General features: G+C 43.1%; 1 protein-coding gene across 1 annotated transcript in view; it reads right to left on the reverse strand.

Annotated features, from left to right (window-relative positions):
* Positions 1 to 12,927: 12,927 nt before the first annotated feature.
* The window catches only part of TBCA (tubulin folding cofactor A), a 36,049-nt gene continuing 31,650 nt past the window's right edge, over positions 12,928 to 17,326 (reverse strand). Inside the window, exon 4 of the mRNA XM_030467869.1 lies at positions 12,928 to 14,014. Within this exon, the coding sequence (XP_030323729.1) occupies positions 13,934 to 14,014 (81 nt within the window). The 3' untranslated portion in view covers positions 12,928 to 13,933. The remainder of the gene's footprint in view (positions 14,015 to 17,326) is intronic.

The following is a 17,326-nucleotide window of genomic DNA, read 5'->3' on the forward strand; positions in this document are numbered from 1 at the left end:
CTGGAATATCGGATATTATTATGCACATTCCCGCTCCTTAGTGCTGCATTGTAACATTGTTCGCTTTAATGAGAAGCGCCTCCCTCAATAATTAACGACCTCACATTTCCTATTTTCTTCCCTGATGAAAAGAATCAATTTTAATTCATTGTAAATTACAGCTATGCTTCTAAGTGTTATTTGCTTACAGAAAACAAATCAAGTGACTTAGGCTCTTGTTTACTTCTCCACATCGGCATACCCTAAACACAAATGGCAAATCAAACGATATCCTTTCGTTAGGCGTAATTTGGAGTTACGAAATGGAAAAAACATAAACACGTGTTTTTATTTCAATCAACACTCTCGAAAATATGACTTCTTTGGAAATGGAGGACAAGGCTGCCAACAGCCACAGATCCCAATTTATTTACTCTAGTCGGGGCTAAATGTGATCACAGTCGCTATTTTACGACAATAAGCTGCATGCAGCATTTTGTAGCTGCAGCAAACACACTTCTCTGAAAGCAACTTTATGAAGTTTAAAGGCATCCGAGGAAAGAACGACCGCAGCCTCTGGGAAAGGCGGCCGTCAGGTGTTCCGAGAGCAGCCCCCCCGGAGGCGGCGGGAAGAGCGCGGGGCTCCGGCCGCTGCCCAGAGACGCGGTGAGGAGCGCCGTTTTCCTCGTTCCTTATTTACCTAAATATCTGTGTCTCGCCCCGGCTGAGCCAAACGCAGTGCTTTCGACTGTCTCCTCGCTGGCAGACTGCGGGGAAGCTCTCGGCAGCGAAGCAGTTGCTTTAGATGGAAAGGATGGCTTATATCAATTAATTTTAATCAGAAATATGACAACTAGTCTTTTATGGGGAAAAAGCTATTTTAATATAAAGGTATGCTTGATACCCCCCACCCGCTCTTCCTAGTCCAGATGCAAACTCTTTATACACAAGTAGTCTCCTCCTCTCCCTCCACCTTTGTATGCATGTATAAGCTTTTGGCATAATGCTACCTTCATGAACTTAAAAACCGCGGAGCCCAAGCGTAACGCACTCTGGTGCAGCTTGTACAGTGCGACAAGAGTTGGCCGGGCTGCCCCGACGGCAAAGGGAACGCCGGTATAAAGCATTTTTCAGATACATCAATGTTTAGGCAAATAACATACTTCCAGGAAGACCCTTTCTGCTGAGGTTTGAGAGATTTATTTAGCACATGACCCTATTTTAAAAATCCGAAATCTCCACAACCGGCTTGATAAACAAACCGCCAGGAGCAGCAATGAAAGAATATACAGCAGAGACTGACGTGGGAAGAGCATTTGACTTTCTCCCTTTTAATACCGTAGTTTTAATCTCCTCAATTACATAGATGGTATATAGTAATAAGGAACATACATATTTTGTTTGTATGTGTTAAGTTGGCTGCTTTTCTGATTTCTATTTACTCAAGATAAATAATCATATATCAGTTATTCAGTTAGGTGACAAGTCTAGTAATTGGAATAAAAAGAAAACATCTCATCCTTATCTCTTCCTATAACTAGATATAGCGCTAATAAGACTGCATCAATCTTATCTGGCAAATAAATAAAATAGACAAACAAACAAATTCTCCTCCAACAAGTTAATGTGGTGTATCTGAGTGGAAAGTAGATATTTTCACGCATTCTGGAGATGAGGAGTGACTTTTAATAAAATCACAAGAAAAACAAATGTAATTCTGTAAGCAATTTCAGAGCTCAGCCATCTCTCCCCTGCGCCGTTACTTAGCATTCTCCAGCCATCCTAACCTTTTATTTTAAAAACCAGTTAGTTCCAGAAATATGACTGTCACTCAATCTGGGACCTTTCGATCCACCTTCCTTTATTATTTGGGGGCAATTCTAGTGGTAATATGGCTTATTTTACAAGGATGATTTTTGTTGACTTTTTTCTTTACCCTCCCTCTCCCCTTCCCTTCCCCTCTTGCCCGAGCGCGGCTAATTCGGGGCGTCTATATTCACTCAATTAGAGAAATCTAAAGAGAAAATCGATCTTCCATCTGCAGAAATGCCAGCTTAACAAATTAGATTCTTGTTTCGTGCAGGTGATTTGGTGACAGTCGGGGAATTAGAAGTAATAAGTTGTTGTGTTTGAGACCACCTCCCCGTCTTCATCCCTCCGCCCTGCCCCCGGCCGGGCCCCTCCAGGGGAGCGCCGCGCCCGCACCCGCCTCGGCGCCTCCTCCTCCGGCCGGGCAGGCGAACAGCCACCGCCACCGCATCTCCCGCTGTAATTAGTGCTGCTGCCCTCCATGTGGGCTCGATTAAACCGTGATTTAGCCGAAAGAAATATAATTATGGCTGCAAATAAAATAATCAGCATTGAAGAGCGATTTCCTTAATGAGATGGAGCGGTTGCACGTCACGGAGTAAAGGGGTCTCATTAAGAGGCGGTAATGAGGCTTGGGTGAATATTGGGAGTTACACAAAATATCTAAACTGCCGAGAAAAACCAGCGTCAGTCTCCCGCTCCGGCCGAGCCGCAGAGCTGGGCGCGGCCGCAGCCCCTGGCGCTGTCTGAGGCGGGCAGCGGCGCAACGCCCCGGGCCGAGGGACCCCGGACGGCGCCGGTGGCAGCAGCGCTACCTCCCGCTCCGCTGCCGGGCCTTGCCCGGGCCCGCAGCCCTCTCCCAGTGCTCTCGCCGAAGGACGGGCGCTTACGGCCAGTCACGCTCTCCTCGCCCGCGCCCAGCGCCTGGAGACGGGCATTTTGATTATGGACAATTTAAAGAAAAACATTAGCGCGGCCATTTTTAACGAGAGGAGCAACAACGCGTAACGGCTCCCTCCCCCAGCACGCTTTCCCGGGCAGACCCGGCGCTCGGCACAGCCTTCCCGCGCAGCCCGCCGGAAGCCTCGTCTATCGCCATTCCTTCTCCGTACAACCCCGCCCGTTCCCGGGGCCGGTATCCCGGGGAGTTGTCTCCGTCCCGCGGCGGGTGGGGGCTACGTGCGGCGGCGGGCAGCTCTCGGCTTCAGGCCCGGCCTAGCCCTGCCAGACAGGTGTAAAACAAAAGGCAAAAGCCCTAAGAAGACATAGCTCCGTTCTCCTGCTCAAGGCAGCAAAGCAGGGACGAACTGGGTACTCGGGGAGCGCGAATTAGTCCTAAAACGCCTAATAGGAAAATTAATTACAGCTCGCCCACAAACAAGCACCAGCGCACCGCCCCCCCCCCACCCTTCCCTCCCTGTAGGCGCGAAGCCACCAAAATGGCCGCGCTGCCCGCCGCCTGCCGCGCATGCGCAGGGCAACGCCGGACGGGCGGCTGGCTCGGGATGGCGGCGTGCGGCGGGCGAGGCCTCAGCTACCCCCGAGGTGCCCACGGAGCGGCCCCACTGAAACCACCGCAGGTAGCGGGGCTGCTCCAGCCCGGGGATGGGTGAGAAGGCGCCAGGTCTGAGCTTGTGTGGTGGGGAAGGGAGCTCGGCGACGGCCCCTCTGACGGGACAGGCCTGCTGGAGAGCAGAGTGCTATCTTTGCACAAAATAAAAGGGAAGCAAATGGGATAATGGGTTGCCTCGCACTCCCCGGGGAAATTACTTGCTGGCTCTGCTGCCTGACAGAGGGAAAAGCATTGTTTTGCTTTTGACCCCAGCGTTTTGTTTTAATAGTGTAAAATTGGGCACGTCTTGATGCTTTATCATCTAATCAAGAAAAATAGCTTGCATATGAAATACTAAAGTAAAATAAAGGCCAGGGTATTTTTCCTTCTTTGCTTGTGCTCTCGGTAACTTAAAAAGGAGATGAAATCTACATTTTGTTCTCATTATTACAAAAAACATTCCACCTTTCAGCCCAGTACCTGCAATAGCTGGTAAAGGTCAAGTTTCTTGATTAGAAAAAAGGTCTCTGTGACATTAGCAAAAGTGCGGGAAGGCTGCGTTTGGCACTGGGGGAGTGGGGAGTGACAGGAGCACCTGTGGCCACTGGGTTAAATCCCTATTCTGCTCCTCATGGTGAGGTTTTAATTTTTATTTTTTTTTCTGACTACCCCTGTCCTTACAGTGTTCCTTCCTGTGTATGTAAAGTGTTTTGTAGTCGTGAACCATTTACAGCCTACATATATACATACCAAGCAGAGACCTTTTTTTCCCCCATTTTAGTACTTTGTAAAATGATGGAGGTGTGCCAGGGCCAGCCAGACTCCAGTCCAGGTTATCCTAATGGTGGTGCTTTTGGTTTTGACCATAAATGTGTTAGAAATTCCACAGTAGTCACAGGGAACAGTTCATTTAAGATTGTAGTTTGTTGGGGGTTTTCTTTCTTTTAAGAGAAAAAGGCAAGAGGTGTTTTGAGTCATGGGTTCTGATGGAAGGTATTACAAGTCATGTTTAGAGAAAAAAAGAGAAATTTCGGTTCTCAAGAAACTGTTGCTGGAATAAATGTTTTCTCAAAAGATATTATTTTCCAGCTTTCTGTTTGGGTTACATTTTAAGACTGCCTACGGTTGTTTGCTTGACCTGTGTTCTTTCTGCATAGACACAAACTCTTCTGTCTGCACGCTTTCCTGTCCTTTTTTAGTCAGGCCAGTGCTATTTCAGTCATGGCTTACTATGTTTGAAATGACATTCTGCAAAAAAAAGCGTCTCCGCCTCCTAAAATTGTCACGAATGTGGAACAGTTTTTTCATGCTCTAGGTGTAACGAGGAATTGTACCTACCTCAACATTAGCCTTGTGGATTTCTTCACCTTTAAATCTAGCTGTCTCTTCTCCACAGAAAGCACAGGATAGCTATATTAGATGGTTACTGTAAGCAGGGTGCTATGAGGGGAGCTGAGACTCAGCACCCAGTATTTTGTATCCTCTGTTGATAAGGAAGCTCCAGGACTGAAAGCAATTTTTTCTATATGCTTCAGCTGAGAGAAAGGTATCAGATTTTGTAATAGGCTGAAGGTACTTTGTACGTTGGGAGAAATAGTGTGTTTGGGGACTGGAGTACTGTACAGAAAAAGTATTTTTGCTTTGGAGTATTGACCAAGCATGAAATTATTAGAGCTCTGGAAACCTCCTTTGCCTCTCTCATTGAAAGAACAGTATGTGGTCATGATTGCAGCTGGTCAGACTGCAGGTTCCTCATCCCTTAGTTGACTGTCACTGGGCAAACTGTACTCATCTGATTAATAGAGGCTTCCAGTCAACACACTGGAGCAATGACATTTCACATGTGTGGAAAATGGCTGACTAGGTTTATCTTCACGTGGTATAGATGAAGTCTGCTCTAGGTGGGTTACTTTCAGCCTAGAATAGCAGCTATTACTTAGGTGAGTAAACTTGCATGAAAAGCACACTTTGGAGTCATTGCATGAAAGAGTTTAGCCTTGTAGCCACAGAAGACACTGAACATGATGGCAGTGGTGACATCTTGTAAGACTGGGATGAAAGAGGCCTTTTGGGTCAGCAGAGTCCAGCAACTTCATTGCTCAGGTGAGCAGTGTGAGACAAGTTTTCAGTTGGAGGTCCTGGGTTTTCTTTTTTAGTTGGAGGCAAAATTGGCAAGGTTGGTTATCCATTTCTACTCTTTGAGGGTGAGGAACTAGAGAGAAAGTCATCTTGAGGTGTCCAAACTGGGGAGAGAGGCAGAACACCAGGTGGGGCTTGGTTGCTGGCAATCAGCAAATCGAGTTTCCTCGTGCAATGCTGGCCTCTCCAGATGTTAATAAAGTTCTGCTTTTTTCCTTAGCCACATCATTTACAGCTAATGAAGCAGTGAGGAGTTGAAGGCGAAAGAGCCTAGTGTAGGGGATGGTGACATGCTGGGGGAGGAAACCTCCTGCAAATGGCCTTCTTTACTTCGGATGGCTCCCAGCTGTCACTGCTCTTCTCTCCAATGCTGTCTTCAAAGTATGCCTTCCTTCTGCTCTGCAGGGGGATAATTAGAGAGGCAGAAATAAAATAGCCCAATACAGTCAGTATAAGTGTGTTCCTTTTTGAACTCGATGTTTGAAAACAGTAGCGGGCTCCTTGGACTGCTTATTGAGATTCCTAGGGGAAATAAGAGGACAAAGAAGGTTTGTCTGTATATAAGCATTGGTAAAACTTCTCTCACCTGGTTGTAGCTCAAGAAGTAGTTGACGGGGGGTAAATGTTTTGTCTTGTGATACCTTTGTAAGGTCTTTATTTGGATTGCAAAGCACGCTGTCCTTTGTGATCATCTTGCCACGATTCCATTTTTAGCACAGTCTATGTGCTTTCAGGCAGCTTCTGGGTTTCTGAAGGCAGGGCATGATTCTCTCATTGCGTTGATATAGGCATTTAGATTAATTCTCTGCCTGGACTGCATAGTTAGTACAACTACCTGGCAACAGGCTCTCCCAACTCTTATGCTTTTTCAGCCTGCCCTCTCTACGTAAGCACTTTCCATCAGATTTACCACTGTTGACAATACAAGTTCTAGTGCAGAAGACTTTAAAAAAAAAGCTAGAAATTAAAAGTACCTTTTCATATGTTAATCTTGCAATGTGTGCCATTTTTCTCTTTTAAGAGACCGATTTCCTTTGTTAGCAGTATTAATTACCTGTAATACATCATACTGCATACTGAAAATATCCTGGGATGATTTACTTCTGTGTTTAAAACTGCCAAGAAGTTTTGAAGCTTGTGTTTGAGTGTGGATTTCTTGATGATGAAATATTTCTTGCCTTATCAGTTAAGTGTAGTTTGCTCACTTAACTTTCACCAGAGGACTGAAGTATTGAATTGAAATAATCCAGACATTATCACTGGAAGAAGAAAACTTAAAACACTTAAGGCTTTTTTGAGTTTTCTTGTTGTGTTTTATGTTTTTTGTTGTTTGTTTTTTTGTTTGTTTTTGTAATTTTTTTTGTTTTGTGGAAAAGTGAACTTAAAGTTGGAGAGACTAATTAATTTGCTGAAGAATAACAAAACAAAACTGCACTGCTGTTGGTAACTTGCCCTACTGCTCTGCCTAGTAATTGCTCTAAAACAAAGTACAGTTTGTCTGTGTCTGGCTTGTCAAGCATCTGGCCAGTGTGTGAGATTATTTTTTGCCTGTGAAACTGCAGAACATTCTTCATATTTTCATACTTGAGTTTTATGAAGGAGGCATAAAACTTGAAAGCAGATTGTCTATGTCTGAAGGACCTCTATATGAGGAGTAGCAATTCTCTTTGAAGTTAAGCCAGCTGTGAAGTGCTGTTGATTATAGACATCTGATGATGTTGCAGTTTTTGAGTAAAGTTTGATATTTGGAAGTCTAAATAAAAAGCATCGGTTTAGCTTTGTTGGTCTAGTTTTGATGTTACTCTGTCCGTCCTCCTTAGGATAGGAATTGTTTAATGATAGGAAGGTAGCTGTGTTATCAGATCACCTGAGTTTTAGGCTTCTTTGAAGGTGCTAGTACTAAGGACACGGACTCTTGCCCCGCTGTGACCTAGAAGAGAAATGCCTCAGCACTGTAAGCCTTCATAGTTGAGCTATGTCTGCTCTCCTGGCTGTGCTTTGGTTTTGTAAGACTGCATTTTTTAGCTTTTGTTGCATGTAGCTTTTGTTATACAGGGCCTTAAGTTCAAAGCCAAGTGACAACACTGCAATTTCATGCAGTCTCAGCTCTGCATATCTGTGGAAGGAAACTAATTTTCAGTACTAGCCAAGTGGTGTGGCCACCATCAGTTCCACCTGGCTGATACTCTTGGTTGCCTTTCTTTAAGTCCTTGCATGTCTCATTCATATGATCATTGAGGCTATAAACTTGCTTGGATTATTGTTCTCCTTTATTTGTGCAGAACTCAGCACAGCGAGGACCTAATGGCTTTTTATATGCAAGCTCTGTAAAACCTCAATAATACTCAGAAATGTGCTGCACTCACCATCTTAACTTTATGTAGGCTGCTGAGCAATGTATAGGTAATGATGATAGTTACTGATTTAAAGTTGGTTTGACCCAAGCAGTCTGAAGTTTGTTAACTTTGATATGAAAATTGCTTCATTTTGATCCCTCCACAAAACCTTTTCTCCTCACTAGCTCCATCTACTGTGCCTGAGATACATGTGGAGTTTCAGATGTCTTGTGTATGGTTCTCTCGAGCCCACTTTAGCGTTAAATTTCCACTTGACTCAATATCCCTCATATCAGGGAATAGTGCTCAAAAAATAGCAATAGCAAACCAGAGTTGGTCTCTGGATCCTTTAAAAACAAATCAGTTAAATAATTTAATGTAGATATGTCTTTTTCCTCTTCACTGTTTCAAATTTCAGTTTCATGTATACCTCTTAATTTAAAGGGTATAAAACTTAAGTTTTCAGATGTTTAATTTTCTCAGCTAAGAATAACAGTTTAGTTCTGCTTATGCTTTCACACTGTTTAGAAGGAAAATTGCTCTCTTGTGCTGTTTAGTTTTTACTGCAACTTTTTTGCAGGTGACAGATCGTATTTGATGTATTCATAGAAATGAGTTCTATCAGTAGGTATTGGCCATGATAAAGCCTTTGAGGCAGGAAGTTTCTTAACTCACTGATTTGTCTGGCAGAGCTTCATACTTCTAATCAAGGATTGCTATTACACTGTTCCTATCCTTGTCTCTTGAGTAGTGGCTTTTGTGCCCCACACCTGTGCCCCCAGTTCAAGAGGTTGAGAATACAGCTTCCTGTTGCTGCCACAATGATGCAGTAGAATTTCCTGCATTTGGGGAAATTGCAGAAGTTGGCATATGGGAGCTGTGAGGGTTGGATTTTCACTCTGAGAAAACTGCATTCCTGCCTAGGATGTTTCCCTTGGCTTTTGCTAGTGGCGGGATGATCATGGCGAAGAGCCCTTGGTCTGGTCCGGTACCAGAAAGCTGTTCTGGCTTCTTACATGTCTTCTGGTGTGCTGGGTGACAGTGCTCAAGCTCTCCTTTTTCCAGTTCAGCACTGGTTAGCTTGGTGCCCAGATGTCGCGGTGGTACGTGCTGTGTAAATGACCCAAAACGATGAAACGTGACACCTTAGTCGTTCTGGGGAGGCATTGATTTCTACGCAAAAGTATGAAGTTTATCTTCTGTGTTTATCTTCTGTGTCTGGCATATCTGATCAATTTGTTTTGAAAGGTATCATTTTCATTTGCAAATTAAGTATTTTTTAAAAATTCTTTTTAACTCACTCTCTTGGAAATGTATATAAGCTGTAAAACAGCAGGAAGCCAAGTCACTAAAAGCATCCAGAGGAATTTCATTTTATTTTCATAAACTAATCTATCCACTCACATCTATCTGTGTAAACTAATTACTTTTTTAATTAGGTAGTCTTTTTGATTGCTTATGGAGAGCTGTGGTGAAATTTACCATTAATTATGCAGGGGCAGGAGGAGGCCTCAGGATTGTTAGGAAGGATGAGAAAATTTTATTTCCTTTTGTTGAAATGAGGAGCAAGTAGTAATTGATACATAAATGATGTGCTTATTTTTCCAATTTCAACCTATTCAGCTTCTGTTAACCTTACTAATTGAGGCTCTTTCTATAGGTCGTTTGGTTTTCTTCCAGCTAATCTAATGCCTACAGGAACTTCAGAACAGTAAGGAAACAAAACTGTTGTAAAGTTGAAGTTTTCCTTCCTGTTAATGTTTATTGTGATTCTGCATTTTAGACTTAGATGAATTGGTGTTCCCTCAAAACGCTGGACATGCTAGCAAGTAATCTGCAAAGTTTCAAGTATTGTTTTTCTTTTTCACTATGGTTGAATATATACTCAGAAACTTGGAGGAAGGCAGCATTTTCACGTCTCTTGTGCTGTTCCATCTGAATCCCTAAGCCAACAATTTTGATTTATGCTGAGGCCTCTGCTGCATGTAACAGAATATATTAAAGACTGCACATGGAAAAGAACCCAGAAAGTGGTTCTCTTTTGGGTTTTCTGTTTGTGGTGTCCTTAAAAACAGGAGGTGCACTGAGACATCAGGTGGGAGAGTGGCTGTTGGTTAGGCCATAAGCAGCATGTTTTCTTCTGCTTTTCATCAAGTCTGTAGTCCAGCTCTGAGTCTGAACTAAGAATGAGACTTTGAACTGCCCTTGCTGCTTTCCTCCCTGTTGCTTCCAGGAGTTCACTGAAGGATGGGGGCTACCAGAAAGGAGGATAGGGACTTTGTACAAGGGGATGCAGGGATAGAATGAGGGGCAGTGGCTTTAAACTGGAAGAGGGTAAATTTAGATTAGATATGAGGAAGAAATTCTTTCCTGTGAGGGTGGTGAGACACTGGAACAGGTGGTCTGGGGAGGTTGTTGGATGCTCCCTTCCAGTAAGTGTTCAGGACTAGGTTGGATGGGGCATTTCTCCAATTTGTCAGAAATGCTTTGATTTCTTATCTTCAAGATACTGAACAGCCTTGTATCACCCACATATTAAAGACACATTTTGTCTTTCACCTCTTAAGCCATACAGGTTAGCTGAATAGAGCTGCACCTTTTAGGGTCATCAGACAATTCAATTTTAGTAGTAAAATCTTACTAACTACTCAGTTTAAGAGGCTGTACGTACACCTATCCTAATAATGTGGTCATTCTGAGGACCAGTTTATTAGGAATGAGTGGCAGGTATTATCTAGTATTACCAGATTTAAAACTTGAAGAGAGGAGATTAATGTTAGACTTTAGGAGAAAATTCTTTCCCGTGAGGGTGGTGAGATGTTGGAACAGGTTGCCTGTGGAAGTTGTGGTTAATCCTTCCCTGGAAGTGTTGAAGGCTATGCTGGATGGGGTTTTGAGCAACCTGGTCTAGCAGAAGGTGTCCCTGCCCAGGCAGGGGGGTTACAACTAATTAGTCTTTAAGGTCCCTTTCAACTTTAGCCATTCTATGATCAGATGTTTATGAAATGCTTGCCACTGGATAGAGGCATCGTGCTAGTTGGTTCTGCAGTCTGTCCTCTTTTTTCTCAGGACATTCAGAAGGGCTCCTAAAAGGAATGAGCTGTGCTATGTTTGTCCTTTCTGTGTTTTTAACCAGAATATCTACAGACAATCAGCTCTTCCCCCCTCTTAAAGGATGTTCTTTTAGGTTGTTTTTTTTTGCTTTTTTTTGGGGGGGTTTTGTTTTGGTTTTGTTTTTTTGTTTTTTCTTTGTAACTAATTATGTACCTACAGGATAGGCTTATTCTGTTGTATGTTAACTTCAGTCGTACACCCAACACATGTGCTGTTCCTTCTAAAACAGTGTTTCAGTGGAAAAATATCCTTTTAACCTATGCCACCTGATCTTACCTGAAATCCACCTAGTTCAACTCAATGAGTAGAATTTTGATTGGAAAAGTTACTATATTTAGTCTATTCCATTCCAGTAACCTATGGCCAGAAATTACCTATCCATAGTGATTCTCTTCGTGTAGGTGCTTCTGGACCAGATTGTGCTTGCCCATCTTCCCCATACTACCTAAGTAATTCCAAAACTAGTATAAAATTTGGTTGTCTTATTTGGTTTGTTTGTTGGTTTTTCATGTGTACTATTTTGAGGGACTTTGAGATGTGATAGATAGAGATCTATCAGAAAGATTGTTATAAAATCATGGTTTCCCTTATGAATACAAGAAACTTACCGTGGCCTTGAGACATTATTGTCTGGCAAGAAAATGCTTTTTATTAATTAAACATTTCCAGTAACAAAGCAAAAACAACTGGCCTGTAAACTAGGTTGTTATGTGAAATGACCCAAGTGTTGAGGAAATTTTTCAAGTGAAAGAAGGAATTTAAGTTAAGAGGACAGGGTTTCCACATTACTTTCAGTTTTGATTACACAGTATAACTGAGTGCTTAGGAAATATAAGTTTCCAGGTAAAGGTGCCAAGTTTGTTCTGATGTTGTATGTCAGATATAGTGAGTCTTCGGAATCAAGGGCCAAGGATCATCTCGTCCAAACTTTCTAATATTGTTTATAAGAGATGTCTTGGCATCCTGTCAAGTAAGAGACTAAAGGTGTAAACATACCTTGATTTTCATCAGTAAGGCAGGCTATTTTCTATAGAACAGGACATGCTCAATCTTTTGGAGATGTTAGTAAGAGGGAAGAAATGGTTGGGGAGAGTATCATCTTGGTTCATGATGCAGAAAGAGCTAGAAAATATCTTGGACAGAGAAGTATTACGCAAACATGAGAAACTACTCCAAGTCTAGAAGCTATTGTACCAACAAACATTCTCCTGGAGTTTGGTTTGTGTGATTGTTACTGTGTTCCATGTGCCTTTAACTCTAAAAGGCAACTTTAGTCATATCACAAAGCTACTTTCCCTTAGCCACTATAGGTCACGCCTGTGTGTGGCTTTCATGCTGATCTGCCTTTTTTGGTGCTCAGGAACTGCACGTAATTTTCTGTGGTTTTGTTTTTCAGAATGATATATTCTTTCTTCTGAAAAGTATTTATTTATTTAATTATTTTAAAAATTCTGCTTTATCCATCAGATGTGACACCTGCCCACATCTCTCTCCTCTTTCTCAGCCAAATTTTTTCACCATATTCCACTCAATGGCCACAAGCACAGTTATTGTTATACTGACTGTAGTTGATCTGGTAAGACATGCAGTCTGCTTTGTCCACTCCAGTTACATTTTCTGGTGAAGGTCCATAGAAGAAGCTGGCTGAAATCTTTACTAACACAGATGTTCTCAATAGCAATTCATTTGTGCTGTGAGCCAGGAAGTGCCTGTTTGGGATTTACATGTCTAGGACACAGTGCTGGTAAGAAGGCATGTGTGTACTTTTATGAAACCACAGTAGTGCCACAGGTTTTTCAGCACCATCTTAGCACCATATAGTACAAATCCAGGGCCACTTCAAAAGTAGGTCATTCTGCAGTCAATCAGAAATCTTGTGGTGTTGATAATCTGTCAGAGCAGTACTTAGAAGTGATGGAGAAGCAGACTTAGTGTTCTCAATGTGTTCAAGGTACAAAACCAGAAGTACTTAAACTGAAGTTTACCCAAACTCTGGCAAATTAGCAAAAAACTTTATTAAGAGTATTCAGTATAGCACCACACAAAAGATACAGTGTGCTTTATGTTGCCTCTAAGGAACATGCCAGAGCACTTTCAAGCTACAAAAACGAATGTAAAAAGCTTTCTTGTTCAACAATAGTTTCCTGTCTGCCATTTAGAGAAGCTGTTCTCAAAGGAATGACAGCATTTGTACATAATGTTTTAATTGGTGTTCCAGGAAGATTAAGAATGGCTGGGGTTGGAATGGGCCTTAAAGTTCATCTAGTCCCAACCCCCCTGCCTGGGCAGGGGCACCTTCTGCTACACCAGGTTGCTCAAGGCCCCATCCAACCTGGCCTTCAACATTTCCAGGGAGGGATTAACCACAACTTCCAAGGGCAACCTGTTCCAACATCTTACCACCCTCACAAGAAAGAATTTCTTCCTAATGTCTAACCTATATCTCCTCTCCTCAAGTTTTAAACCATTTCCCCTTGTCTGCTCACTACACACCCACATAGGAAGCCTTTCGTAGCTTTCTTGTAGGCTCCCTTCAGATATTGTAAGGTTGCTATAAGGTCAGATTAAATTACAGATAAATTGCCTCATAGGAAAAAGACTGGTGACTTTGAGGGGTCATTTACATTTAACTCCTCTTTCAGTACAGGTTGTTACAGGGCAGGGGGCCTGGAATCCCATGAATCTTTACAGTGCCTTCCAATCCAAAACATTTTATGATTGTTTCATCCCCACATATTTATTGGTTCCTCACATTCCTTACAAAGCTAAACTTTGTTTCTTAGCCTGAACTGTTTGATTAAGTACTGTATATTAGCTATTATTAATAACATTTGGAATACATGTTTCAGAACATCCTTTATTTAATGCATCGTGCGGTTAAAGAAAGGCCAGTTTGCATAAAGGGAACCTTAGCAAGTTAATGATAGTAATAGAGCCGTAGTCAAATGAAAGTGTGGAATGGACCCAGTGCTAAATTGAATATAAAGAGAGTACTGAAAAACTTCTAGGCTTCCAGCTTCACTGACTCCAGTATGGAACGTGCTTCTTTATACTCTTCAGCTTCTTCCAATTCTTTTTCATTCTCCTGGAATCAAAAACAAATTTTTTTAGTAGTTTGAAAATAATTGTGATGGGATTAAATTTAAGAAGGCAACTATGAAAAAAATTGGTAACAACAGATGAGGAACAGGCTCTGAGATACTTGACCTCAGTCTTCACCATCAATCTCTCTTGAGAACAGCCTTTGTGACAGTGGTCATGACATGGTGGAGTTTAGTATTTTACAAAGAAGAAGAAGGGCAGTAAGTAGGACTACAACCTTGGAGTTCTGCAGGGCTAATTTTGTATTTTTACAGATCCACTTGCAGGAATCCCATGGGCTAAGTCTGGAAGGAAAGGGAGCCTGAGAAAGTTTGTCAGTTTTTTAATACCACTTCCTTCAAGCCCAAGATAGGTGCATTCCTTTGAGTAAAAAATTGGGTAGAGGTGGTAAGAGACCTCTATGGATCAGCAAGGAGCTTCTGAAAAAAGTGTTGTGGGAAGAAGGAAATTTACAGATCACAGAAGAAGAAGGGACTTCTCATTTAGGAGAACTATAGGGATGCTGTCAAGAGTATTTAGGAAGGCAACAAGAAAGGCCAGATCCCTCTTAGAACTAAAACTGGCAAAGGAATTAAAAGGAAATAAGAAGAGCATCTTCAAATATATCAGCAGTAAAAGGAAGAACAGGGAAAATGTGGGCCCACTGCTGAATGAGGTGGGAGCCCTGATAACAGAGGATGCGGAGAAGGCAGAGTTGCTGAATGCCTTCTTTCCTTCAGTCTTTACTCCTAGGACCAAGCCTTGGGAACTCCAGACCCTGGACATAAGAGAAAAAGCCTAGAGGAGGGAAGACTCTCCACTAGTCAATGAGAACTGGGTGAGAGATCAGTTACGTAAATTGAATATACACAAGTCCATGGGCCCTGATGGGACACACCCAATAGAGCTGATAGAGCTGCCTGTTATCACCCCACCACTCTCCATCTTTTTTGAGAGATCATGGCAAATAGGAGAGGTGCCTGAGGACTGTAGCAAAGCCAGTGTCACTCCACTCTTCAAAAAAGACATAGAAGGAAGATACAGGCAATTACAGCTCAACCTCCACCCCTGGAAAAACGATGGAGTGGCTGGTTCTGGAGGTCATCTCGAAGCACATGGAAGAGAAGAAAGTTATCAGGAGCAGTCAGCATGGATTTACCAAAGGGAAAGCATGCTTGACTAATCCAGTAGCCTTCTATGATGTTGTGAGTGAATGGGTAGATGGAGGAAGAGCAGTGGATGCAGTCTGCCTTGACCTTACCAAGGCTTTTGACACAGTCTCCCATAACATCCTGTGAGCAAGCTCAGGAAATGTGAGATAGAAGAATGGACAGTGAGATGGATGAAGAACTGGCTGCACAATCGAGCCCAAAGAGTGGTGATCAGTGGTGTGGAGTCCAGCTGGAGCCCTGTGACTAGTGGAGTTCCCCAGGGATCAGTGCTGGGTCCAGTCCTGTTCAGCATTTTTATCAATGACCTTGCTGATGGGACAGAGTGTCTTCTCAGCAAGTTTGCTGATGACACAAAGCTGGGAGTGGTGGCTGAGTCACCTAAAGACTGTGTGAGCATTTAGCAAGATTTGGACAGCCTGGAGAGATGGGCTGAGAGTAACCTAATGGGGTTCAACAAGAACAAGTGTAGAGTCCTGCACATGCTAAAATGCACCTGTACAGGTTAGGGGGTGATCTGCTAGAGAGGAGCCCCATGGAGAAGGGCCTTGGAGTCCTGGTGGGCAAGTTATCCATGGGAGAGCAGTGTGGCCAAGAAGACCAATGGTATCCTGAGAAGCATTAAGAAGAGCATGTCCAGCAGGTCAAGGGAGGTTCTCCACCCCCTCTACTCTGCCCTAGTGAGAGGGCAGATAGAATATTGCATTTACTTCTAGGCTCTAGTTCAAGAGGGACAGGGATTTACTAGAGAGAGTACAATGTAGGGCTATGAGGATGATAAAGGGACTGGAACACCTGCCTTTATGAAGAGAGGCTGAGAGATCTGGGGCTTTTTAATCTGGAAAGAAGACTGAGAGGGGGTCTAGTAAATGTATATAAGTATAGAAGGGTTGGGCATCAAGAAGGATGGGACAGCCTCTTCTCACTTGTGCCCTGAGACAGGACAAGGGGCAGTGGATTCATGATAGAGTACAGGAAGTTCCACCTCAACATGAGGAAGAATTTCTTCACAGTAAGGGTTACAGAGCCCTGGAACAGGCTTCTGAGAGGTTGTGGAGTCTTCTCTGGAGCGTTCAAGACCTATCTGGATGCATATCTGAGTGACCTGCCCTAGTTTTGGTCCTGCTCTGGCAGGGAGGTTGGACTTGATGATCTTCAGAGATGCATTCCAACCCCTGACATTCTGTGATTCTGTGAAGGGTTTGAGAGCATCCCTGAGAAGGATTTAGGACTATTGGTGGATAACAAGCTGGATACAGCCCAGAAAGCAAACTCTATCTTGGGCCATGTCAAAAGAAGTGTAGCCAGCAGGCTGAGGGAGGAGATTCTCCCCCTCTACTCTGCTTTGGTGAGACTCCCTTTGGATTACTGCATCCAGCTCTGGGATTCCTTAGTATTAAGAAAGACATGGACTTGTTGGAACGGATCCAAAGGAGGGCCATGAAGATGATCAGAGATGGAACAGTTCTGCTATGAAGACAGGCTGAGTAACTTGACGCTCAGCATAGAGGCGGCTTTAGCATAGAGGAGGCTCCGGGGAGACTTCATTGTGGCCTTTCAGTACTCTACGGGAGCTTATAAGAAGGATGGGGACATACATTTTTGTAGGTCCTATTGCGACAGGACAAGGGGTAATAGTTTTAAACTGTAAGAGGTAGACTCAGGTCACAGATAAGGGAGAAATGTTTTAAGACGAGCATGGTGAAACACTGGAACAGGTTTCCTAGAGAGGTAGTAGATGCCCCATCCCCATAAATAAATATTCAGTGCCAGGCTGGACAAAGCTCTGAGCAATCTGATCCTGTTCAAAATGCCTCTGCTCACTGCGGGGGGTTGGACTAGATGAACTGCAAAGGTCCCTTCCATCTCAAAACATTCTGTGATTCAGTGAAACAAGGGATAAATCAGTACTGAAAACACTGGTTCTACATGACTCAAAGCACAGGTAATTTATTTTGTCCTACTTAAGGTCCAGGGTAATGTCTGTCATATGTAAGAAGATTTGACCTATGCATACCTTTATTTTATTCTGTTAAATACTTGAAACCAAGGACAGCATAACTGGAACCAGTAACTGAAACAGTAACTGAAACCAGAGTTTGTATACACTGTAGGTATCAATACCACCGCTTATGCACGCCACTGAA

The sequence above is a fragment of the Calypte anna genome, chromosome Z, assembly GCF_003957555.1.
Source record: "Calypte anna isolate BGI_N300 chromosome Z, bCalAnn1_v1.p, whole genome shotgun sequence".
Classification (NCBI taxonomy): Eukaryota; Metazoa; Chordata; class Aves; order Apodiformes; family Trochilidae; genus Calypte; species Calypte anna.